At 40.7% G+C, this 25,319-nt stretch overlaps 1 protein-coding gene across 8 annotated transcripts in view; it reads right to left on the bottom strand.

The window, feature by feature from the left end:
- Positions 1–1,864: 1,864 nt before the first annotated feature.
- The window catches only part of ITGB8 (integrin subunit beta 8), a 68,045-nt gene continuing 44,590 nt past the window's right edge, over positions 1,865–25,319 (bottom strand). For 6 of the 8 annotated variants that reach the window (XM_061586820.1, XM_061586827.1, XM_061586825.1 and 3 more), the window contains 8 exons: positions 17,862–17,957; positions 17,690–17,779; positions 12,645–12,779; positions 11,585–11,987; positions 9,266–9,491; positions 7,790–7,890; positions 4,786–4,949; positions 1,865–4,673 (listed from right to left, as the gene is read on the bottom strand). In XM_061586820.1, the coding sequence (XP_061442804.1) occupies positions 4,557–4,673; positions 4,786–4,949; positions 7,790–7,890; positions 9,266–9,491; positions 11,585–11,987; positions 12,645–12,779; positions 17,690–17,779; positions 17,862–17,957 (1,332 nt within the window). In that variant the 3' untranslated portion in view covers positions 1,865–4,556. Of the gene's footprint in view, positions 4,674–4,785; positions 4,950–7,789; positions 7,891–9,265; positions 9,492–10,606; positions 10,764–11,584; positions 11,988–12,644; positions 12,780–17,689; positions 17,780–17,861; positions 17,958–25,319 lie in introns of those variants that run through there. The other 2 variants (XM_061586822.1, XR_009758131.1) reach the window with 2 other exon arrangements.

The raw sequence follows: 25,319 nt of genomic DNA on the forward strand, positions 1-25,319 counted from the left end.
ACTTTTCTTACATAGTAGGTTTAAAGCTTGGGAGGGCTCTTAGACCCATTATTGTTCTTGAACAGCTAGGTGTGGGTTGTAGACAGGATTATTCTTGCCCATGCTTAAGATGGAAGTTAAGGCATGTCTGTTTTTGGAGCAAACTGATCTTGCCATAGATAAATCCAGATTAGACTACATCAGAGGTGGGAAATTTGGCCCACCAGGCCTCCCCATTTGGCCCATAGGATGTTTTGGGGAAGCCATGCCCACCTGACCTTATACCTGATGTCATACATGACAGCAGGCATGGGTCATGGAAGGGTGGGGCTTCAAAGGAACAATCGGGAGCTTGAAGTAGGCTCTCAGTTGTTTCTCTACTTGGGCAAGGCACACTCCAAACCACTCATCAGCTGCTGAATGGTAGGAGTGCACCTTGCTCATTCAGTAGAAACTGCTTCTCCCACTCAGCACAGCTCTTTGAAGCTGTTCTGCACTGCTCCTTTCAACCCCTGAAAGCAGCATCATGGAGGTTTGCAAAGCATAGGGCTGGCAACCCCTCTTGCATTGTGGTTCCCAAGTTGGGAACCGCATGCAAGGGATTTTGACAGGTGGGCTGGACAATCCACCTGTTCAAATGTGGCCTGCAGAATGAGGCCAGAGGATATAGCTCCCAGAGGCAAAAAGGTTCCTCACCACAGCCTAGTCACATGCTCTATATTAGACTCCTTTTGAAACACATCAAGCAATTTCAACTTTTGCAAAAGGCAGCAGCCAGTGTGGACAGGAGCTCATTATTTTAAACATGTAAGTGTTATATAGAGTTCATTTACTCTCGTTTTATTCCCAGGCCCCAATTAAAGTGCTGGTTTTGGTCTTTGTAGTTCTAAATTGTTTGGCACCAGGAACAGATACCTAAAAGAAGCACTTTCTCCTATATGAATGTATTTGGAGCTAAGTATGCCAACACCATGAGGTATGCTAGGTGAGAATATGAAGTAGGGCTTTCTTAGCAGTAGCCACTGGGCCGTGAAACTCCTTGCCTTAGGAGAACAAGTTCAGCCTTCTTCAACCCAGATGTTGTTGGATTACAACTCTCATAATCCTGACTACTGAATAAACTGCAGATGACAGGAAGTGTCCAATATCTGGGGACCAAGTGGGAAGCTCTGATCTAGCTGATGTCCTCTCCCTTTGCTTTTGGAAGACTGATCGAAACACTGCTATTTAGCTGTGCATTTTGCCATTAACTACCTTTGTATCTGTTGCTGACAATTCCATCTGAAACGCCATTTGTGATGCTTCTCCTTCAAAGTGGATCTGACCCTCTCAACTAAGAAATAGAGAAACCCTTTGTCTGCACAAAACCTACTGGATTAGACCTCTGTTTACCTCTTTCTCTTTAGTGCTCACTCGCATTAGAGTTAAAGAGATATGGAATCTCTGCATATTATACATACATACAATTGAAAACAGTCCACTGCCTAACACCAAGTTTGGGGTTGGGAAAAGGATTTAAAGCAAAATTGTTTTGAAAAATCAGAAGCAATCATGAATGTTTTTCCAAGTAAGCCATTTTGACTCTTTGATCTTCTGGTTCCTCAAATCTGGAACTTAATAGCTGCAAGCTAAACATGAGACTTAAGAGACTCCCTTACAACAAAATTAAAATAAAACACTTATTGTCCGACTTCACACCCATGAGACTTGCACATGAATCATAATATGTAGGATTATAGCCATGGGACTGAAGAACTATTTAGTGAAACTTCATAGACAGGTAAATTGAGAAAGACATTTATAGTTTTTAAAATATTATTGCAAAATAATACAATTCCAACAATGGATTAGAGACAATTCTTTAATGTTAGAAACCAAGTACAATAATTTTGCATTAACTTAATGCTAAGTCAGTTATTGCAACTCTCATAGAAAAATAAACTCTCACAATATACTAAAGTGACGCATTAATAAATAAACTGAATTAAAAAGTTAGTCATGTACACTACAAAAATACATTTTAAATAAAAATACGTAGGAAGCTTCAACAGACGGCAGTGATTTCAAAGTGTTTAGTCTTACAGCAAACAATGAGAAATTGCATTTACTATGAGCTCCTCTTTCCTAGAAAGAGCCTACAAATTAAGCACTGAATCTATAAAAGCAGGACACATCCACATTTATTTTTACAAAAAAGACAGTACACACTAAACATGACAGAAGCAAAAACATCAGAAGCCACTGCAAAATACACATTGCAAATTAGATCTATTTTCTGTTTATATAGCAATAACAGACTATGGCATGGCAAATAGAAGAGAAACCTGATATATTTTGATGCAGAAATCATAGATATCATGATATTCCTGTTGACATTTAACTTACGTATTTTGACATTAATTGTGTACCTTTTTTTAGGAGTGTGTAAAGCAAGATGTGGAGGAGAGAAACTGAATAAAAACACACAAGATTTGGTTGTTTCAGCTAGAGAGATTGTAACATTGCCAAAGAACAATACATTCTAATTCTAAAAGTGCTATGATTGTGCAGTTTGCGCATTGTAGCCTCAGTTGAGCACATTTTCACTATCTCAAAAAATAAGTAATTTTCATCAGAATCCAAAGATCCACAGGGTCACAATGCCCAGTACCAGATGTGCAAGTTATTCATTCACTGCAACACTATGGGAATCCTCTTATATGCAATGGAACGTGCCAACAGCTTTCAACATCAGGATACAAGCTCCGCACATACATGGACAACGCAGAGTTTTAAAACATTAAAATGTATTACTTTTATGTTTTGGCTAACAGAGACATCAAGGAACTGCTCAGACAAAGCTAGAGTGGTGATCCATTTTGCGCTACTCCTTTTTTCATGTGCTTACCACCTTACACTTTTCTGCACTAATACAGTATTTTCAAATTGTATTTAAAAACTGCTCAAATTAGTCAAATGCTAAGAGTATTTTCTTGAGGTCGAATTTCTTCCTAACTATGAACCATTACAAAATGTAGTTTTTTTTAAAAAAAAAACCTCTTTGATTATTCCAGTCTTTTATATGAAACAATTCTATCAAACTTTAAAAAGAATCAAAGCAAAAAAGATCAGAATTGGTAAATATATATACATTCATAAAAACATGTGCTGTGTGTACATACATGCTTGTAGTCTTGTCAAGTGCACTCTGAAATGTAATATAGTTTGATCACATGGTTTGCTCATTCACACAGAGCAGTGGTTCTCAGCATGGCAAGGTGTGCCTCCCTTCTGAGTTACTAGAAGGAACAAAGTCCCCCACCACGACTCTCAGCATTTGGAGCCCACATTAACATCAGAGGTACGACCTGCAGATATCATTAGGGCTTGCCTCATATAAAGTATATTTTAGGATTGTAGCCTTAGGGGTCAATCCAAGTGCTTGGCTGGAAGTAGTGGGATTTGATGGCGTGGTGCAGACCAGCATCTCTTCCACTGCTGGTTGTGCCAGCCAGGGTGGAAGGTGGAGGAAAAAGACTCCTTCACTGTGCCACCTCCCAGGCTGGCACAGTGAAAAGGCCTGTGACCAACATATGATAGCAGCAGGGTCACCACAGGATCCAGAAGACCCTGTGCTGGGCCCGCCCCCTCCCATTTTGGGAATTTCCATTAGCTGCCAGCAGCAGCAGCTTCCATCTGCTATTTGGGAAGGTGTATTAGGCAATCCTTGCTGGTAGGGCTTTCCCACCAAAGGTGGAGCTCCTCTGACAGTGGAGCCCAGTGAAGTCCAGGAGAGGAATACCGATGCCCCATTCAAGCTCCCTCCAGAATGGGAGTTTCAATTGTTCCGTTAGTGTCTTTTGAGTTGGCTGGATGCAAGCCTGATCCTCTCTCCTCCAAATTAGTGCAATGGAGGATATCAAGGGTTGTGATTATCAGGTCTGGAGGTGCTGGCAGTAAGGAATTATTGCAAATGTTTTTTTAAAAAGACCTTCTGAAATCCTTGTATTTTATTCCTGTGGGCCCAGCTTGGCCGCATTTTTTCCTTTCATCTGTTTGCTCCCAGTGCTCAGAACGGGAGTAAGCACCAACAGCTGACTTGTCATTCATTTGTGCCAGCTACATTTTTCTAAACACAGTTTGGGAACCCCTGCCATAGACAAGCCTTTATTAGCTAAAGTGAGATCAGTGCTTTTGCAACGCCAGTTTAGATTAACATTAGATGTCAATGCTACATGCTAAATAAGTTACATTATGTTAAAGTGCTACAATGCAGAATAGTGTTGTGAACAGATACAAAGCCCACTTATGCCAGAACAGTCAAATTTAAGCCAATTTGATCCTATTTATCCCAAATGGGACTAAATTGGCTCCAATCCAAATTATCTGCGCTTTAATCAGTAATTTTATTATGTTCATCAGTAGTTAATGCACATCTGTTTTTCCAAAATGGAGCAGCTCTGTTTGAAATCTAGCCATGTTGTGTAACTAGGCTTTCAGGTCCGTTTTTCATTACAGTATTCAAATCATAAATCCCCAAAGTATCTTTCAAATAAACTTGACTTCGAAGACAAAACTTTGAAGAAAGCAGTCTGTCTTCAGGAGTTGCACTTGAAAGTTTCATTTACTTGTAACTTGCTGATGTTGATTTCTTCAGGCTTATCGCGTCTGTACGTTACGGTTTTTGTACAAACAGTAGGCAAGAACATTTTTTCCTTGAAGGAGAAGATATTATGACTGGTTAGAAAGCCCCACAAAACTAGCTTTCTATGGTTTTTTTTAATGGTGTTAAAAGGTTTTTAAAAATAGCTCATGGACATCAGTTACCTTTTTTGTTGCAGACACTCTATAATCAGCTGAAGACTTAATTTTGTTATTACTCCATTGCAGAATTATTTGTCGGATTATAAGCACATTAAGCAACCCAATCAGAAAGGTAACTATAAAAATTATGAAAAAGATTCTGAAGTGGCTTGCATCAGAGGTGCATTCTGCAAAAAGAAAAACACACACGTAAAATTCACATTGTCCCCCAAAAGTCCGCGCAATAAACCTAAAAAAACCCCAACCCTTCCCTAAATAAATATGATAAAGGCACTAAGAACTTTACTTTTGTTAAATAATCTAATGAAATCCTTATTATTCCAATATATAAAGATACTTTATTATTAAAAAATATTATCTAAAAGAAGAAATGTGCATTGAGAAGATCAGCAGTTATATCACTGGTCAGTATTGCTACAGCTAGTAAAAAGCACCAGCTGCAATTTAGAAATTTTATAGACTGCTTGATAAAAAAAAAAATCTCCAAGAGGTATACAAATAAAACTGAAGATTAAGCACAGCTGAAAGTAACAGTCCACTAAATTTTGATATATTTTCATTAAAACCGCCATCAAAAAAATAAAAATCAATAAAACTTTAAAACAGATAAAGGTGACTAAATTATATGTCTGGGTGGGCTTTGCTGAAACAAAGTTTTCAACAGGTCTTTAAAGCAATATAGTAAGGGCACCTGCCTCACGACAATAGGCAGGGAGTTCCATAAGTACAGGCGCTGCTTCACTAAAAGATGGTTCCAAGCTCTTAAGGGCTTTATATACCAATAATAAAACCTTCAACCTGACCTGGTAACAAATTGGTAGTCAATGCAGGTATCTGAGCACGGGTGCAATGCGCTGGCAGAATCTCACTCTTGTCACACCATAGCATTTTGCACTAACTGTAGTTTTCGAATCAGCCTCAAAGGAAACTCCAAGCAGAATGAATTGCAGCAATCCAGTATTGAAGTTAACAATGCCTAAACTACTGTCATCAAGCTATATCAGTTCATGGATGGTCAAATTGTTATACCAGCTGAAACTGGTGAAAGGCACTCGTAGCTACCAAGCCACTTGGGCCTCCAGTGACAAAGCAGGAGTGTCCCCAGACTGCATACTTGCTCCTTCAAAGGAAGTGCAACCCCATCCAAAGCAGGCAGTTGACCACCTTCTCAGACGTGAGAACCATGCACCCAAAACCTCTGTCTTGCCAGGATGCAAGCTCAACATTCTTCCTCAACCAGCCCACCACTGAATCCAGGCACTGGTGCAAGGCCTGCACTGCCTCTCCCATTTCAGATATTATGGAGAAAAAATGATGTGTGTTATCAGCAAACTGATGACACCGTGTCCCAAAATTCCTAATGGCCACTCCAACAGTTTCACATAAATCAGGTGTGGGGAACCTTTGTCCCTCCAGATGTTTCTGAACTAAAACACCCATCATCCTTGGCCATTGGCCATGCTTGCTGGGGCTGATGGGACCTGTAGTTCAACAACATCTGGAATGCCAAATGTTCCCCACACCTGATACAGATGTTAAACAACATTGGAGACAAAATAGTACCCTATAGCACCCCATAGCGTAAATGTCAGAGGTCCAAAAAGCACTCTCCTAACACTGTTCTCTGAACTCAGCCCTGTAGGCAAGACTAATACAGATCCCACGGAACCAGTGCAGAAGAATACCACGGCCATGGTACCAAAAGCTGCAGGAACAACTAGATTAAAGGAGCAAGGTCACATTTCCCTTGTTCTTGAAAAAAGTCATCCATCAGGGTGTCCAAACCTGATTTGGTCCCATGACCAAGTCTTAACCCAGATTGGTTTAGGACTAGATAATCCCTACCATCCAAAAGTGCCTGCAGCTGCCCTACCACATCCCTTTCTGCTACCTTCCCTAAAACTATTATATTTGCAACTGGTTTAAAACCAACAGGTTCTGCGTCTGCTTCTTTAGCAGTGACTGTACCATTGCAGAGACTACTGCCTCATGCAATGATGTGTTAAAAATGCTCTGAACCCAGTCTACCAACCCCCATCTGCTTGATGTAACACACCAAGAGAGACAGGGAATGGGCACAGAGCTGCAAGCACCTTGTCCACATCATCAAGTTGCATAAACTGAAAGTGATCCCATAACACTTCACAGACCGACACAAGATATTTCATTCAGGATTATAACAACTGTGATATCAAGGTCTCTCTGTAGTCTAATGATTTTATTCTCCAAATGTGCAGCTAGTTGGTCACAGCAGGCCTTCAAGGGCCCCAGAGGGCCTGCTCCCTCAGTGGGAGTCAGCAACTTGTGGACAATCTAAAGAGTTCCATTGGTCGCTTGAGGATGCAATCTGTGAAGTGCACCTTCTTCACTGCCTGCACTGCTACATGGGACCACCACCAAAATGGCTCCATTTCTAGGGGATCAAAACCACACCTTCAGTAGCGTTTGTACTTTTAAGAGTAGATCGGTAACATGATCTCAATTCTTGGAGAAATTCATATGTGGGGATAAGAAATGATATTACAGAGTTAGACTCAACTGTACATTGTGCTTCAACTGCTCACAACTCATAAGGTGGAATAAGAATAGACTTATATGAAGAAATAGTGCACAATAATAGGCTCATAGAAAAAAATTGTCCTGTAGTACTGTGGCTGGTTTTGTCATTAGCAGAAGTAATTTTTCAAGGTCCTAGAAATGCCCAATCCTTGATATTTAGCCAACACTAGTCAGTTATATTTTCTGTTATTTAGGTTTTGCCTTCTCCAGAGAAGAGATTGTGTTAAGTGTTGCATGAAAATATTAATACTAGCTAGAAAAGAATGTCATATATAGTAAAAATAATTCAAAAAATCATTGTAAGCAGTGACACTTCATATGAATGATTTCATTTTACCAGAATGTTCTTTTGAGCTACACCATAATCCACTTGACAAACCAGTCTGCTTAAAATGTAACCAAGGCAACTGCAAGTAATCCGACACTTACTTTTTTTTTTTAAACCTACCTGAAGATTTTTCAGTATAATGCAGCCTATAAGCACATGAGGTTTTGCACTGGTCAAGTGTAATTTGAGATGAGTTGGAGTGATGACAGAGCACACAATTCCTGTAATGCAAAATACAGCTGAATATATTGCTTTCTCTCTGGACTACTAATGGCTACAAAGGAAAATTAGGGATCTATAAACTCAGCATTTTGTTTCATGTTCTTACTACATCCAATATTGCTTAAGACAGAAGATGGCCAGGTATATAAAAAAATTCAAAAATTGTTATCTTACTAGTACTTTGAAAATATTTGTATGCTGCTTTTCTGGGCAAAGTTCTCTAAAGTGGCTTACAACAATAAAAACTACAAGCATAAAAATAAGTTATTACTAAACTCAAAAATAAAACAGATTGACACAAATGAAAACCAGATATAAGAAAATGCTTTCAATTTTGTTGTTATGTGCCTTCAAGTTGATTAGGACTTATGGCGACCCTATGAATCAGAATGACTTGGATTTAAAATCATTCTTTATTAAGAACTCAGCTAGCAATAAGCTCTTCAGAATATGAAGAACCACAGAGAACAAGTTTTCCTACTACTCAGAAGACCAGTACAATACAACAGAGATTGGTAAATTAAAGCATAACGGCCACATCCTGCCCACCAAAATGTTACATTCCCAGGAGAAAAAAACTTGTATTCCAGTAATCGCCTTTTTTACAGCATTCTTTGCCTTTGGGGGATTTTGGGATCTGTTGCTTGAGAACAATTGAAATTTCCCAAGAGAGGTACGGGAACAAACAGTAAGATCATGCTTGGTTGTGTCAGCACTTGAATTCCTAAGTGACTTGCTTTGCTAGTCAAGAGTAATCTGCATAAACAGTGAGTCACAGAATGTAACGCCAACTAGCCAGCATCACAGTGGCTGTGGTCCAGTACATTTTACAAACCTTTCTGCCCAAAGCAAGAGGTTTCAGGATTCTTGGGCAATAAAAAGGAAGCACAAAATTGACCCTCAGCTAGGAACCATGACATTAACTGAAACCTCAGTGTAAGGATGGGATGTGGGGAACAAGATGAACAGCAATTAATGTACTCAGCTTCCACAAGACTACACTAATTAAGCAAGCAAGTGTGGCCAACCTTAATTCCTGATGCAAGCAGCTTAGGGTAAACAAAGAGAAAACCCTATGCTCTTGAAAAGCCTTGGTTGAGAGCTGTCCTATGGGATATAACGTGTCTCAGTAACTCATGAGTCAGCCCAAAGCAATCAATCTATCAAATCTCCTGAAAGTGACAAGATCATGCCTTTATAGATGACAGATGAATGCTCTGTTTTCTCTTGGAACCACCATCCCATTGGTGAGATGCCAGAAGACAACAGCAGGACTGAGTCGGCCAATGGGAATGCATATGCTGCCCATACCTGCTTTAGGATACGGCAAATTTAAAAAAATGACTAGTATTAATTCAACCAGAGGAAACATACCGTTTGTCACTGCAAGTTGTTCTACAATTCGGACAAAATTCACATAAGTGGCCAAAACTGCTGGGATCTGTACATTTGCATCTTCCGCACACACAAGTTCCTCTTCCACTGCAGATTTGGCCATCTGAATTCATGCAATGCTTCCATAATGACAATGAACACTGGCAATGATCACCTTCCCAGCCACCAAAGCATTTGCATTTGCCAGCTTCGCATTCACCATTGCCTACAAGAACAGAGAAGGAACGGCAAAGCCTGACTACATTACTCGTTACAGAGGGTCCTTAAGTTCTTCTGGACCAAATCTTATTCATCACTACACCTTTAAATGATTTTATTTTAAAGAAAAGTTTCCCTTGTTTCTCAGTGAAACTGTGGTAAGAGTTTTCAAGATTCGTATGAGATAGAAAATATGTAATTGATTTGTCTGAGATGTCAGGACAGGGAGATGGGATATACAGTTATTGCATTCTGTTTTTAAACAACACTTAAGGTAGACATGTATGTGGTTCATAAGTGAGAGCTCTTTAAAAAAATCAGGTCTTTTAGTAGGCTTTTAGTGAAGAAGCATCATGAATACAATGAACTGTGAAGAAGGGACAGCTGTTCACATAAGCTATATATGCCAGTGGTGGGGAACCTGTGGCCCTCCATATGTTAAGACTCCAGCTCTATCAATCCCAGCCAACATGACTAATGGTCATGGAAAATTGGAGCTGTAGTTCAGCAACATCTGAAGGGCCATAGGTTCCCAATCCCTGCAGTATGCAGTACAATCTACATTAGTTCAGGGGTTCCTAGGTTATGCAATTAACATTTGTGCAGGGTTCTAAATTATGTAGGGAACCTCCATATGTAGAGCAGATTCCCCACTTCAGACCTCCCCCACAATGCACGGAGGGCAGGGCATGTGTGGTGTAGTGAGGAAACAATGGTGGGGGTGGGCCAGCAAGCAGGGCCCCACTGCCCCCCTACATGTGAATCAAATAGCTAATACCAAGAATGCCTGACAGTGTGCTCTAGTAGACTTGAATGAAGAAAAATGTCACCATAGGATTCGCTAGATAGCCCGGACCAAGTTATCAACTTTCAGCTTCATTTACTGATCTCCATCAGAAGCTGTTGTGGAAATTAATAAGGAAAACAAGGTTGCTTACTTGCATCTATTGCCCTTGCAGAGCGATCTGCACACAGATCCACATGCAAATGGCTGGATAGGAAGGCCACTTGGCAAGAAACCCATTCAAGGCCATATCTCCAAATTGGCAAGAACCTTCCTGACACCTGGTTGCAGTTTGAGGCACCCAAGGCTACCATTTCCTTCCTCAGATCACAACTCACCTGCCAGACGTTAACTTGGGTATGGGTTCCCAACAGGAAGGTATGTGACTGTGTGTGGATACATTCTTGAAGAACAATAGCTACTGGTGAGCAACCTTGCTTTCTTCTCTGAGGGGTGCTTCACACTGCTACATATTTGGGTGACTAGCAAGCTTTTCTATAAATAGAAGCAAAAAGAAGCTGAGTCATCTTAAGTATCACTAATGTGGATCAAATGTGTGTTAATACAAAAATGTCTGGTGTGCACACCCTTTCTTTGGGATTCCCCCGCAGAAAGAGGTAAGATCTTGTGAAGGGCACTGTTGAAGGACTTCCTTCTCTAGGTGGCCTGCCATCCAGCCTGAGACTATTTGAACCACCTCAGAAGGCCTAGTTAGCCAGCTCACTCTGGATTTGTTCTATACTACCACCATCCTCAGCCAATCAAAATGTGCCCTGGCTTCTTTAAATGACTCCACACATTCTGTTTTGCTGTCTCTTATGTGTGGCACTCTCTCCAGATTAAATCCCTCCTGCAAACCCACCTTCTATGTGTATAGTATTTGGTTTATCTGCCTTAATTCTTAATCCCAATAGCAACTAAATTTTAAATGTAGCTGCACTTGTCCCCATTTACCTCTTTTCTCACCTCTTCTTTGTTTGTTATATATCCCCCACCCCACATTGTGTATTTAATATTGCAAATTTCTTTATCGTAAGTTTGTCTATTTTTGTATATGTTACTCTGTCAGGCACTGTGAATATTGATGCTGCTGTAGGGACATATGCATAAAAGAAAAAAAGCAACAGTGTTACTTAATTTGGACCTTAGGGTTAAGGCAAGCTACAAATCTAATGAGCAGTGAAATCCTATATGTGTTTACACAGAACTCCCACTAGATTCAATGGAACTTACTCTCTGGAAAATGGGTTTAGGATTTCAGCCTAAAGAGAGGAAAATTTGAATTCGTAAAAATATAGTGAAATTCTGGAGCTTACCAGCACATAAGTTTCCAAGATGATGAGGGCAGGAAAAGTCATCCTTTTCACAGTATTTACCATATATTGTACCAAGCTTGGTTTTGTGGCAAATGCATTTCCCATCTACACAGTCTCCTCGACCACTGCAGATTAGATGATCTTTTTGCATCTTGCACTCCTCGGAAGAGAATTCATCACTGGAACTACAGATACCACCCTTGCAGTAGGAAGTTTCAGGTTCCTGAGACATTTCATCGATGCATATTCTTTTGCGCTTTATGCTGGCCTCACACTGACATGCACATCTTTTGTGTATATTAACTCTGGTAGATTCATTGAAACCAAGGGGTTTTAGCATGACATATTTTCTCCCTTCAGTTGTACGACATCCTTCCATGGCAATGGAAATATTGAAGAGCACCTGCAATATATAAAAAAGTGAAGTATTCACTTACTATGTCAAAAAGTAGCCCTACATTCTACTGGGTTCTTACGGAAACTGTTTTAAAATGCAAGTTACTTCTAAGTATATATTATTTTTAAAACACTGACTTCGATGGGGGGGGGGGCTGTTACCAAGAGTTCCATGTACAACTTGCAACACCCCTAGCGCATTAGGTATGCACAAAAATGCGTTGCAGAATACTGAAGATGACTGAAGACAATCCATTAGGAATGCTGTGATTAGAACAATTGGTTTGGAAAACTAAGCGCTAACCTGTGCTTAGTTCTTAAAATAACTGTGTGCATTTGCACCACTTATTAAAAAGATACTTTAATTGATTATCCCTAGGACAGAAACATAAGCAGGCTCTGGGAGCCCAGGGCAATTTAAAAAAGCAGCTGCAAGCTGCTTGAGCTTTCTGATAACCACAGAGCAGAAATATTTATTCTTCTATTTAATTTAGAAATAGAGCTCTGAAGAAATAAAATCAACAAATAATGTGCAGGGCCAAAGACTGTGTCTCACAGAAATCTACTTTAAAATCCATACAAAGATTCTTTTCCACTAAAAAAGCTATTATAAAAACATTAACAAAATATTACATGTCCTTTGGGAATAAAAGAATGCTCATACTTCAGCTGTGGATTTCACATTTTTGCATCCCTCCAAGCCTGGTTTCCTACTTCCATCAGGGCAGATTGCTGTAATTTTGACATTTATATCTTGCATTGGGTTATCCACCTGAATTTTCACTTCGGAGAGCAGCTTCTGGAACAAGAAACAAGAGCGCTCCATCACACTGCATGGCAGTATGTGCTACATTATGCCTGACTCAGCGAATTTAACTGAAACAAAAGAGCTAGTCTGTCTGAGAAAGAGGAGGAGAGCAATGTCTGCGTTTCCAACTAATTTTACAGTGTCAATGACAAGTCCAACTTCCCATTCTAATATTATAGGACAGCTTCACATAATAATCTCTTTATTCAGCACCACATGTGTAGAAGTGTCCATGTGTACGAAGCAGACACCATCTTTAAAAACAACCTGCTCCTACTGGCACCTGGAACACCTCTTTTCAGATCCCCCTTTCCCAATCTCATCCAGCATGGAGTGCTGCCCACTTCCCACTGTGGTAACAACTTTACTGATGCTTGCTAGAGGAAGAGTCTGAGCCAGCGGTTTTCTTTGTTCTCTTTGATGGCAACTCCTTTTTCCTGCTGTTCTGCCTCTGAACAGCATCTGATGCCAAAGAAAATGAAGAAACAACACTGTTGCGGTAGCAAACTCCTTGTTTTCTATGACAAGGCCACCATGACAGTGAGCAGGCAACAGGTATGGAAGGATCTGTCCATTTTGGTTCTCTCCGTTTCTAATTTTTCAACTCTTAAATTCAATTCTCCATTTCTGCAGCAATTTGTGAATTTTCTTTTTTAAAAAATCATGAAAATTCTGCATCATTTTAGTGCGAATTTCCCCTAACACATTTTTCTATGCAGTTTTGACTAACCACGTTTTTGCAAGCATTTTCTCCTAATCTAGTGCAGTTTTGTACATTATTTTCAGAAATATATCCATTTTCATGCACAATTTTATCCAATATATGCATTTTTGTAAACAATTGTTCAGGAATTGCATTGCAAAAATTGGATATGTGTGATTTTTGAAGAATGGCTGTGTTTTGATAAGTGTGGATTTGATAGATTCACCTTTAAATTGTTTTTATATTGTTTTAAATTTTAAAATTGTGTTTTAAATTGTTTTTAAAATATGTGTTTTAAATTGTGTATTTGTTTTAATGTTTTTGATTGCTGTAAACCACCCAGAGAGCTTCGGCTATGGGGCGGTATACAAGTGCAATCAATCAATCAATCAATCAACAAACTGAATCAAATTCCTCCCCCATCCCTTGTAGACAGTAGCAGCTGTTCTCTTGCTGGGGTCATGGGGTGATTTGGTTTAAAGACTATGGTTCTACCATCTTTCCCTACATAGTGTGATGCTTTGCTAGGTTCAGGGAGTATCTAGCCATCCACACACACTAAATCAAATATGCAATCCTTCATTGCAATAGTACAGGGCCATACCAAACAACTGTTCTGAATAGAACATTAAATACATTGTTCGTATCAAAAGTTAGAATACAGACAAAAACCCGTCAAACTGAATGAAAATGGGATTTCTTTCTCAACTTGCTCACGGTGCAATTTTATCAGAAGCAAATGTCTTTCACATGCCCTTATGTATCAATGGAAGATTTGAAGCTATTTCTTATTGGAAGGAGAATAATAAATGACAAAGAAGCCAGGAAAGGAAGAAAACCAGAGACAACAAGATGCTCTCAGGCACACAGCTATTGTGCACAAAATGGAAACGGACTGCCTTCAAGTCGATTCTGACTTATGGTGACCCTATGCATAGGGTTTTCATTGTAAGCTGTATTCAGATGGGGTTTACCATTGCCTTTTTCTGAGGCTGAGAGGCAGTGACTGGCTCAAGGTCACCCAGTGAGCTTCATGGCTGTGTGGGGATTTGAACCCTGGTCTCCCACGTCATAATCCAGCATCTTAACCACTACACCACACTGGCTCTCTGATTGTGCACAAATACAAAATATATAATGCTTCAAGGTACTGCATTTTAAAGCACTGAAGGATAACCATGTAAAGAACTACATATTATAAAGCACTCTGTATTAAGATTCAGAATAAAATACCATTGTAAATGTGATTGATACAAATTATCTGGAAATTCCCATGACGAAACAGAAGCACATGGGGTTGTATTCAACAAACTTCTGGTTAGAGCAGACCCATTAAATTAACTGGCCATGACTAACATAGATCCATTAATTTCAGTGGGTCTACTCTGAGTAAAAGCTAGTTGAATACAAACCTATGTGTGTAGAAAAGGCTACCCGGAAGATTAGGAAAGCAAGTAGGCCAGTGACTGCCAATATATGATTTAAAAGACCCTCAAGCATGAAGAAGCAACAGAAGAACTACAGGTATCCAGTATTCAATGACATAAGCCTATGCAGATGTTATGCTTCCGAGTTAAGTCAACATATGAGGGCGGACAGTAAGAACAAGTGCTCTAGCTCTGCTCCCCCTCCCCGGCTGTTGCCCATGTCACCCTCCATGAGTTGGAAGGATAGCTTCTGTAGTGGGGAGCCTTTTCTACTTGTATGGGCACCCCGCATAATTTAGAAACCTGATTTTCCAGGTTTTCAAGCCTACACAAGTAGAGCAAACTCCACACTCCACAACTTTTCTCTCCAATTCATGCAGGGTGACAAAGACAGTGACAGAGAGGCCAGAGATTTCTCCCTCACATGTTGATTTACTTGGAAGTAGAATACCTGAACAGGGCTACAATACAGCAGTATATTTATCTACACAATAGCTGAATGCCCGAGAGCATCTAATTTTCTGGCTATGCACTGGATATTGGTGGGGCCAGACACGACACACACATTTTAAAGCCACTGTTTTATGCAAGTCTGACATATTGGAAAAATTGTTTGTAAAAGAAAATTGTAAAAAATTGGCTGCATGCACAGATAAAAATATACCTGCACACATGCCCACGCTAGACCTTAGGTTGCTGGATCTCAGGGAGGGCGGGGAACTATTAATTGAGGGGAGGGGGCAACAACACAGAGAACAAATACATCTCATCAAGCACCACCCATTAGTGTAGACAGGAAACATTAAAAGAGTGCTCAACTGAAAGCAAAGTCTGTAGTAGTAATACAGCAGTGCTCTGCCAGTATAATTTTAAATTATCATCTTTTTTTAGAAAGCAAAAAATAATATACATTAATACCAAACTGCTAAGCAGCCATGTAGTCAAAATGAAGCTACCAAGAAATGAGGAGGGTATCCCCATTCTTGGAGGAGCCCCAAGGTTTGGAGAAGTGGGATTTTTTTTAAAGGGAAGCCCCCTCCCACTAAAGGGTCTTCCTTTCCCCAAAAAACATATCAATGAGGACTGAGCATGCTCAGTGGCCATGGAATGCTGGCTGAGTTTGGATGGGGAGGAGAATGGAAAACCATCAGGAAAAGAGGGAATGGATCATCCTGAAAGAACCCTCAACGGGAACACTACATGTAAGTTCCATTCTGTTGTTGGACCCATTATGTGTTGGAAAAAAAGGAAGTTCTGGGTTTCTTTAAGCATTGGATCACAATGCAGCCATGACTTGTGTTTTGAAACTAAAGCAAAAGAAGCTGTTCTCACCATTGGGGATAGATGCAAGGCTGGACAGATTTATGTTGATTGTATCTTTAGAGTAAGACCTACTAAACTGAAAACTGGGAAAGAAATACTCTCTGTAGAAATGCCATGAGCTCATAATTATTCACAATGACACCTGTTTGGTTAGCTCCCAATTAAAACTGGAAACTGAAAAGAATAGTACAGGTATCTTGGACTTATCAAATACGAGCTGCTATTTTTAAAGGATCGGGAATGTTTAAGTCAAGCGTGATGGAAGAATACACACACACACAAATTGAGTGCAGGCATTTTACTTCTTTAGATTCTTCATTTCATATATCATTTGCCTATTTGTAGGCAGGGAAATAGAATCTTAGAACCCTTTATGCTGAAACTTTAAGCAGTTTTTAAAAAATTCTGGAAGTTTAGACACAGTTCTTATTAGGGCTATTTTTGCTGCATCTTTTAATTATCTATGTGTAAGTTATGCCTCTGGGGATGACATTTCCTTCCGATAATGCATCTTCTTGTCAGTTACCCCACTTAAAAATAGAACATCAAACAAAAAGTGAAGTTACAAAGTGTTTTGACTTGGATATTCATCAATCTAGGATGAAGTAATGAATAACCAATTGAAATAAAGGAAAACTTTCTAGTTCAGGGATAGCCAACATGGTGCCCTCCAGATGTTGTTGGACTACATCTCCCACATCCCTGACAATTCGCCATGCTGACTGGGGCTGAAAAAACATTAAAAAAATTAAAAGCAGTACAGAACTATCACTAAAATGATTGGCTACTCAATAACAACTTTATAGACCTGTCAGCATAAAAAGTCTTCAAGAGACGCCTGAAAGTCAAATGCAAGGATGTCTGCTGAATCTCTGCTGGAAGAGTGCTCCACAGCATGGGACAGGTGACACTAATATGGGGGATAACTAACAGTGCTGCTCTGGATTATCTTTGTTATTGGGCTGGGATGTAAGGCTCAGAAGGTCCTTAAGGTATCCTGGTCCCAAGTTGTTCAGGGCTTTAAATATCAACACAAGAGATTTAAATCTGGCCCAGTAGCATATGAGCAGCCATTGTAGATGTTTCAATAGAGGACTGTTCTGTGCCTTTATATTATTAATATAATCAATATTCTCCAATAATATATTTATTATTCTCCAAAGCCCCAAAGTGCATCCCAATATTACAGGAATATATCCTAGGTAAGTTTAATCTTGGGCCACAGTTATTAGTATTTTACTGTTCTATATAACATATTACCAAGAATATGTTCATATACATTTATAGGTATACTGTATATGGATTCCTGACAATATTAACTCCCATCTATTGCAATTGTATTTTGAGTTCACAGAATATTCATTTTATTAGTTGCTCTCCCAAAAATGCACACCACATCACAATCGTTCATAAAGGCTGGTACGCAATTGTACATAGAAAGCGTGTACCTTGTAGGCTTCTACTACTAAATCACTGAAATTTCCTGCTTGTGATTCTATCTGTCTTGCAGTAGTTCCTGGCAGCAGAGGCAAAAGGTCCTATGGGAGAACAGTGTAACAGTTAAAATGGCACTGTAATTATTTTCTTTAAAAAGCATAAAATTCTGGTGTTTAAAAATACCTTATACCAGTGAAATTGGCTTCCTTGGACTGCAAAAATTACATTAATGTTGTTGTCTATGAGCTTTTCAGAAAGCTGACCAAGTGATGGATGTTCCTGTAAACAACAAAAGGAAATACATTTTTTTGGTATGTACAGACACACCACGCTATGTAAGTGTCATGCTGTGCAGTTTGCAGCATCAGACAGGCGGCGCTGCAAGCTGCACAGTGTGACTGTGCTCAAGGTGGGGCGGGGGAGAAGGAAGTCGGCCAAGACAGAGCAGACAGCAGGAGAGCACACTGCAGCGGGGGCCTGGGCAACCCAGGGACCTGCTTCATGGGAGGCCTCAGTGTAGTTACTGCAAGGCCTCCCTTTGCTCCAGGAGGCAGGAGGGAGGCTGAGAAGTGACCTAAGCAGGGCATCAGCGGAAGTCAGCCTGGACGGTGGCGGCGGCATTGGGAAGTGGCGGGAGACTGCAGCAGCATAGGAACAAGCAAGGCAAGTGGGCAAGGAGTGTGAGCAGGCCCACTGTGGCTGAGGCACACCAACGCCTGCAGGCATTGGGGGGATATTGCGAGGGAAGGTTTGTGAGGGGAGTGAGTTGCTGGGCGAGGGATAGTGCCAAAGGTGGGGGTGGTGGTTTGAAAACGCCAGAGGTGGGGGAAGTGTCAGGGTGTGTGTGCTTGAAGTACAATAATTGCTGATGGTCTTGGCAAACCACTTAATGATTTTTATGCCTGTTGTAGCAATTTTAATGCACTGTGCTAGGTGGTATATGATTTTAATTGTATTTTTATTGCTTCTTTTATTTCTTATTTATTTCTCTACAGAAGTGTATTTTATAGTATTAAAATTTGCATTCCATAGAATTCAATGTGTAATACAATAAAATACAACAGAAGTAAAAGAAGCAATAAAATACAACTAAAAATAAATATGAATATTTAATATGGACATGTCATGGATTATCTGAATGGCATTTGTGGACCATTGGTGGTCCACAGATCACAATTTGGGAATCCGTAATCTACAGAATTCTGTGAATACAAAATTAAAACGAGAAACCTTGCAAACACAATTGTACTTTTAGCATAAATCCCTGCATGCTTGAAGTGTTCAGGTTAGGTTCCTATGGCAATTGTAGCTATCACTTGATATCCTAAACTACATGAAACTGTTGGTGTGCATGCAAATTAGATTGGTAGTTTCGGCCTTTTTGTTTTCAAATCCCATTTTTAGCCGGAATGTGCCTTTTAACTATGCATCCATTTTAATTCTTGCCCTACTGTATATCCCCTTCTCTCATAATCTTTCTCCTACACTTTCTTCCTTTCCTCATCTTTCTCATCCTCTCTGTTATAAATAAAGAATATCCTAAACAAAAATGGTGCTAGTAGTTATTTATTTGATTTATATCCCGCCCTTTCTCCCAGTAGGAGCCCAGGGCGGCACTAGTAGTGCTGTTGCGATCCATTTTAGGTCAGGTGATGACAGTTTTGGGACCTGACTCATCATATGAAGACCAACAAGTGAAATCACCGCATATTTATTGCTTCCTATGGTACCTGCACAGCAAGCCCACACCCTCCCCCAAAGGGCCCTGAGCGACGACCAAATAACTGAGTTGGGCACAGACTTGGATGAAGAAACCTATGGCCAATTCATTGTTGGGCTGTGACCCATGGGCATTACTGTCTCTAGTTGTTTTCCATAAAGCCTGCAAGTTTGGAGAAGTAACTGTTATCTCTTGGCCTGAGAGTGAGCAGACATCCAAGGCCGTTGCATCTGATAGACTGGGAAAGTTCTAACAGAGTCTGTAAGTTGTGTCTTCTTCTGCATCATGCCTCTGAGCTGAGAGGCTGTCTTTACTTTTGCTTTTGGAGAGAGATGTGCTGTAGAGCTGGGGGGGGGGGAAACTGCTGAAAAGCCTTAATGTCTTAATAAAGACTCTTAACATGATTTAAATGCTCTGAAGAAGTTTCTTGCTCAACTTAACTCCAACGTAATGTATGCTGTTTCACGCAACAACGCACACACGCCAACAGGGGTTATGGGCCCAGATCCACAGCGCATTACACGGGAGTAAGTTGCTGGTCTGAACGGCAGACGGAGTTCCAGAGAGGGCAGCTTGATTGATTGAACCAGACGGAGGTGAGCAACATGGCTGTAAACCTGTCTGGGGGAGGCTTGCCGATGGAACAGCTTAATGAAAAGAATTATGGCAGCTGGAAGCCGAGAATGCGGGCTTTGCTAGTAAAAGAAGATTTATGGGAAGCTATTGAAGGAACACCCCCTGCACCCCTTACAGCGGCTTGGACTAGAAACGATGAGCGAGCTCAAGCTTTTATACTTCTGGCTCTATCAGACTCTCAACTGCTACACGTGAGGGATGTTACAAACGCCAAACAGATGTGGGACCGGTTGGAAGGCATTCATGTGCAACAGGCCGCGGGATCTAGATTGTGTTTGGCACGGAAGCTTTATCAAATGCGCTTCACGGGTGAGTGCGACATGTGTGAGCATCTCACGGAATTCAGACGCCTGTTTGCTGAGCTGACAGACCGAGGCGTCGAACACTCTGAACTTCAGAAGACCTATCTGATCCTGGCTTCACTCGATGGGACTTGGAATAATATGGTCATGGCTTTCGAAGCCTTACCTGATGGAGGTTTGAACGTTGCGTTTATTGAGGAAAAGCTGACCCAAGAATGGCAGCGGAGACAGGAGGCGAAAAGAGCCGAGTCAATGGAAGCTGTCAGAAGCAAGGAGGAGAAAAGTGCCGAACCGGAGCAGGCTGTCGAAAGCAGACAGGAAAACAAGCGGGAGCAGCAGCGGCTGAAGTCTTGTTTTGCCTGTGGGGCTCGTGGGCATCTCCGTAAAGACTGTGCAATCAAGCGATACTCCAGGGACGGAGGCTTGAAGCAGGGAAGTGTGAACTTTGTTTGTAAACAGAAGTCTCAAGATTTATGACCTGTTAATTGGATTCTTGACAGTGGGGCAAGCCATATATTAATCAAAGACAGACGTTTGTTTTACACTTCAGAAAAAGTGCAGGACTTTGTGCACCTGGCTGATGGATCACGCAAGAGGGTGGAAGCCCGTGGACTGGTGAGGTTTGATAAACTTGGAATAATGTCAGATTGTTTGTTTGTTCCAGAATTGGCTCATAATATTTTATCAGTTCAAAAACTGGTGGATTCTGGGTATTGTTTAACATTTGATAGAGGGAAATGTTTTATACAGAGAAGAGGCAAAGTTGTCTGTCAGGGTTTTATGACACAAGGGATGTTTAGAATGACCGTGGGTGTGAAGTGTGCTGATGCCTTGAGTTTAATGGGGCAGAAAGAGAATGACAGTCAGGGCTGTAAACAGACTGCTGTTGTGACACCGTCGGCATTAACCATTCAAATGAAGCACATGGAATGTGAGGAACCAACCTCATTTAAAGAAATTAGGCTGATGCCTGAGGCAGAGAAAAATAAGTGGCAACAGGCCATGCAGGAAGAATTGAAAGCCATGGAACAGAATGGCACGTGGACATTAGTAAATTTACCTATGGGGAAAAAGGCCATAGGTTGCAGATGGGTGTTTAAGAAGAAGAAAGCAAGTTCCGGGGAAGTACAGAGGTACAGGGCACGTTTGGTTGCCAAGGGATTCACCCAGCAGCATAGGACAGATTATGATGCTGTTTTTGCCCCGGTTGTGAAACATGAGTCCATTCGTGTGCTGCTGAAGCTGGCAGCGATGCAGAACATGAGTGTAAATCACTACGATATAGGGACGGCATTCCTACATGGTGATTTAAGAGAGGAGATATATATGAAACTGCCTCCGGGTTCTGTGTCAAAGGAAGGGTTCGTGTGTAAACTGCATAAATCAATATATGGACTGCGGCAAAGTGCACGCTGCTGGAATGAGAAATTGGACAGAGTGTTGCATGGAATGGGATTCCAAAGATGCAAGGCAGATCCATGTGTGTATATAAAGAGACAGGGGATGAAAACCACGTTCTGTGCAGTTTACGTTGATGACATCATGTATTTTTATCATGAGCAGCAAGAGGAACAAGAATTTAATGAGCAACTGGGCAGGCAGGTGGACACAAAGAATTTGGGGCCTGTCACACACTATTTAGGCACGGATATTGTGCGTGCAGAAGACGGAAGCATAACATTGAGTCAGGAAAGTAAAATAAATCAGATCATAGAAGAATGCAACATGACAGAATGCAATGTTGTGAAGACTCCAATGGTTGTGGCTTTCCAACAGAATGTGCAGGAGACGCCTTGTACAGAACCTGAGAAGTACAGGCGCATAATAGGGAAATTGCAATATTTGGTGAAGGTGTCTCGCCCAGACATATGTAATGCAGTCAGTATTTTAAGCCGGAAGGTAGAGCATCCTTCAGAGGCTGACTGGCAAGGGATTAAAAGGATAGTGCGTTATCTGAAAGGCACGAAGACAAAGAGTCTGGTTTTGTCAGGAGCAAAGACAGGAGGTCTTGAATGTTTTGTGGATGCAGATCATGCAGGGGAACTGAGCAGTCGTAAGTCAACCTCTGGCATAGTTGTGATGTGGCACGGGTCATGCATTGACTGGAGTAGCAAGAAACAAAATGTGGTGGCAACCTCAAGTGCAGAAGCAGAGTATGTGGCTCTATCACAGGCCTGTAATGAGCTACAATGGTTCGCAATGCTCATGCAGGAGATAGGCATTGATATGCAATTTCCGATTACTGTATATGAAGACAATCAGACCTGCATCAAGATAGCCACATCAGAAGCTCATACCAAAAGAACAAAACATATTAGTGTCAGATACTTTCACGTAAGGGATTGTGTGCAGCAGGGGTTTGTTAACCTAACATTTTGTGACACTAACAACATGGTGGCTGACATAATGACTAAGCCTTTGTGTGAGGAGAAATTTAGCAAACTGGTGACAAGGCTTGGAATGAGCCAAAGTTTGATTGAATAAAGTTCTAGCTAAATGTACAGAGATGTTCTGAAATGTACTGCAATGTACTGAGATGTAATATGGATCTGTATGATGCAATGTATTGAAATGTATTACTTTTGTATTGTAGAAATTTATTGCTGAAATGGAAAAGTAATAGATGCAATGGAAAGTATTTGCAGTCTTAATGGATAAAAAAGGGGGGTATGTTGGGCTGTGACCCATGGGCATTACTGTCTCTAGTTGTTTTCCATAAAGCCTGCAAGTTTGGAGAAGTAACTGTTATCTCTTGGCCTGAGAGTGAGCAGACATCCAAGGCCGTTGCATCTGATAGACTGGGAAAGTTCTAACAGAGTCTGTAAGTTGTGTCTTCTTCTGCATCATGCCTCTGAGCTGAGAGGCTGTCTTTACTTTTGCTTTTGGAGAGAGATGTGCTGTAGAGCTAGAGGGGGGGGGGAAACTGCTGAAAAGCCTTAATGTCTTAATAAAGACTCTTAACATGATTTAAATGCTCTGAAGAAGTTTCTTGCTCAACTTAACTCCAACGTAATGTATGCTATTTCACGCAACAACGCACACACGCCAACATTCATAGCAATGGGCAGCGAGTATCAGCTCCCTGCACTGCATACCTATGGGATACATGCTGTTGACAATATGATTTTGTCACATTCAGTTTTTAGTTGAACAGGCATGCCTTTTCATTAAAAATATTCAAGGCAATTAACAGACATATTATCTTTGCAGTGTGATTGCTTCCAGAATAAGGAATCTCATGACAGCAGTTGTGTGAATTGCTTTTCACCAACACAGTGGCTGTACTAAAGATTCAGAATTAGAGAGGAGCAAGGAAAAGGAGTTACATTTCCCAATGTTGATATTGAAAGTATAATGGGGAATTTTATATATGCATAAATGTATAGCTAATGGGGAATTCTTTATATATAAACAATAAGCAAAATATATTCTTTTATAAAGCTATAATGGTTTATAATATTTTAATAGTTTAGTAGCAAGCTGGAAAAAAACCCTTTTCTCTTTGGAACTGACTTCCCTGACTATGCTGGTTGTTTGGAACTACTTGTACTCAAAACAATTGATAACACTGTGCTGAATATCTTGGTACCTCTAAGACGTAGAAAGAATTGCAGAATAGCTAAGATGCTTAGCTCATTAGCTGGAGTGCTTAGCTCACTGTGAAAATGTACTTTCATGTGAAGTACTGAACATTGCCAAATTCATTAGAACACCAAATTCACTAGAACATGATGCAGAAAGTACAAAGTACCTGTGTAAATGCCTGTGTAATACTGTCATGTCTATGTCATTCTGATGTGTTAAATCCCGATTGGTAGATGCTAAAGTCTTTGTCCTGAAATGTATAAAACCCCCAGGCAAACAGTGCCAAGTTGCAGTTCTCCACTCTCTAAGAGGGAGACTGACCAAGTGTACACTTGTCATCCAATAAAGGCCTACCTTTTTGCTGCAAGCCTGTGTCTTCAAACTTTTTATTCAAGGACCCCCAGGAAAAGATCCCAATGGAGAAATACAAAATTCTCCAACAAGTACATACGCTGATGTGTTGAGTGGAAGACCACACATACTTCCCTTCAGTTCTCGCCTTTTCTTCTGATCTACTCTTTCATTCATCTCAGAACAAACATGCACTGCACATGCAAGCCTGGTCTCAGTCTGGTTTCATATTTCAGATCATATTGGGCACCCATTAATGTTGACCAAACTTCAACAATACCCACAGGTTGGTCAGATACTGAAACAGACAAGAGCTACAGATGAGACAGAGCATGAAGATTCAGGATAAAAAGTGCTACCCTTTGGCCAGTGTTGTGCAAGTCATTGAGCCCTATCCATTTAATATAAGGTTACCACTTTCTCCAGACGGATTACAGTGGAAATTAAATAGTTTATTCCAGTGTCTCCCAGGTGATCACAAGTTTTCACACTGAAACTCAGCATTTCCTTCTTGCAACAAAAATTATCAGCATAATTTAAATAAGAGACATCCTTTGCCGTTTCTGGCTATCTGCAATAGCATATAACCTAAGTAGGGAAGAAAAGATCTCAACAAACGGCAGGAGTGAATAAAAAAGCTACTCTTCCTGCATGGACTGGGAGGAAATATATTGGCACACTCATCTGAACAATCAAAGCCCTGAACCAATTTGAATGAGGGGGATCTAGCAGGAGTTCATCTAGCAGGAGCTCATGCAGGTGCATATCATTACAGAGACCCTTTTAATGCTTTGGGAACCATAAACCAAAGGCAATACTGTAATACCTCAGTTAACAAAGTAGATGCATTCCTGGACATTACTTCTTTAACAGAAACTTTGGTACCAGAGGTAGGAATAACATGGAAAGAATAGGGATAGGTTCCTACACTTGCTCATAGATGGTGGGGGCAGCTTCAACAGGGGATTTAAAAAATGTCTACCCTGCACCCACCCACTCCCCCTCCTTCCCCCTCCTCTCCTTCACCTCTGAATGTACTAGATCCTT

This window comes from Rhineura floridana, chromosome 10, assembly GCF_030035675.1.
Source record: "Rhineura floridana isolate rRhiFlo1 chromosome 10, rRhiFlo1.hap2, whole genome shotgun sequence".
NCBI lineage: Eukaryota > Metazoa > Chordata > Lepidosauria > Squamata > Rhineuridae > Rhineura > Rhineura floridana.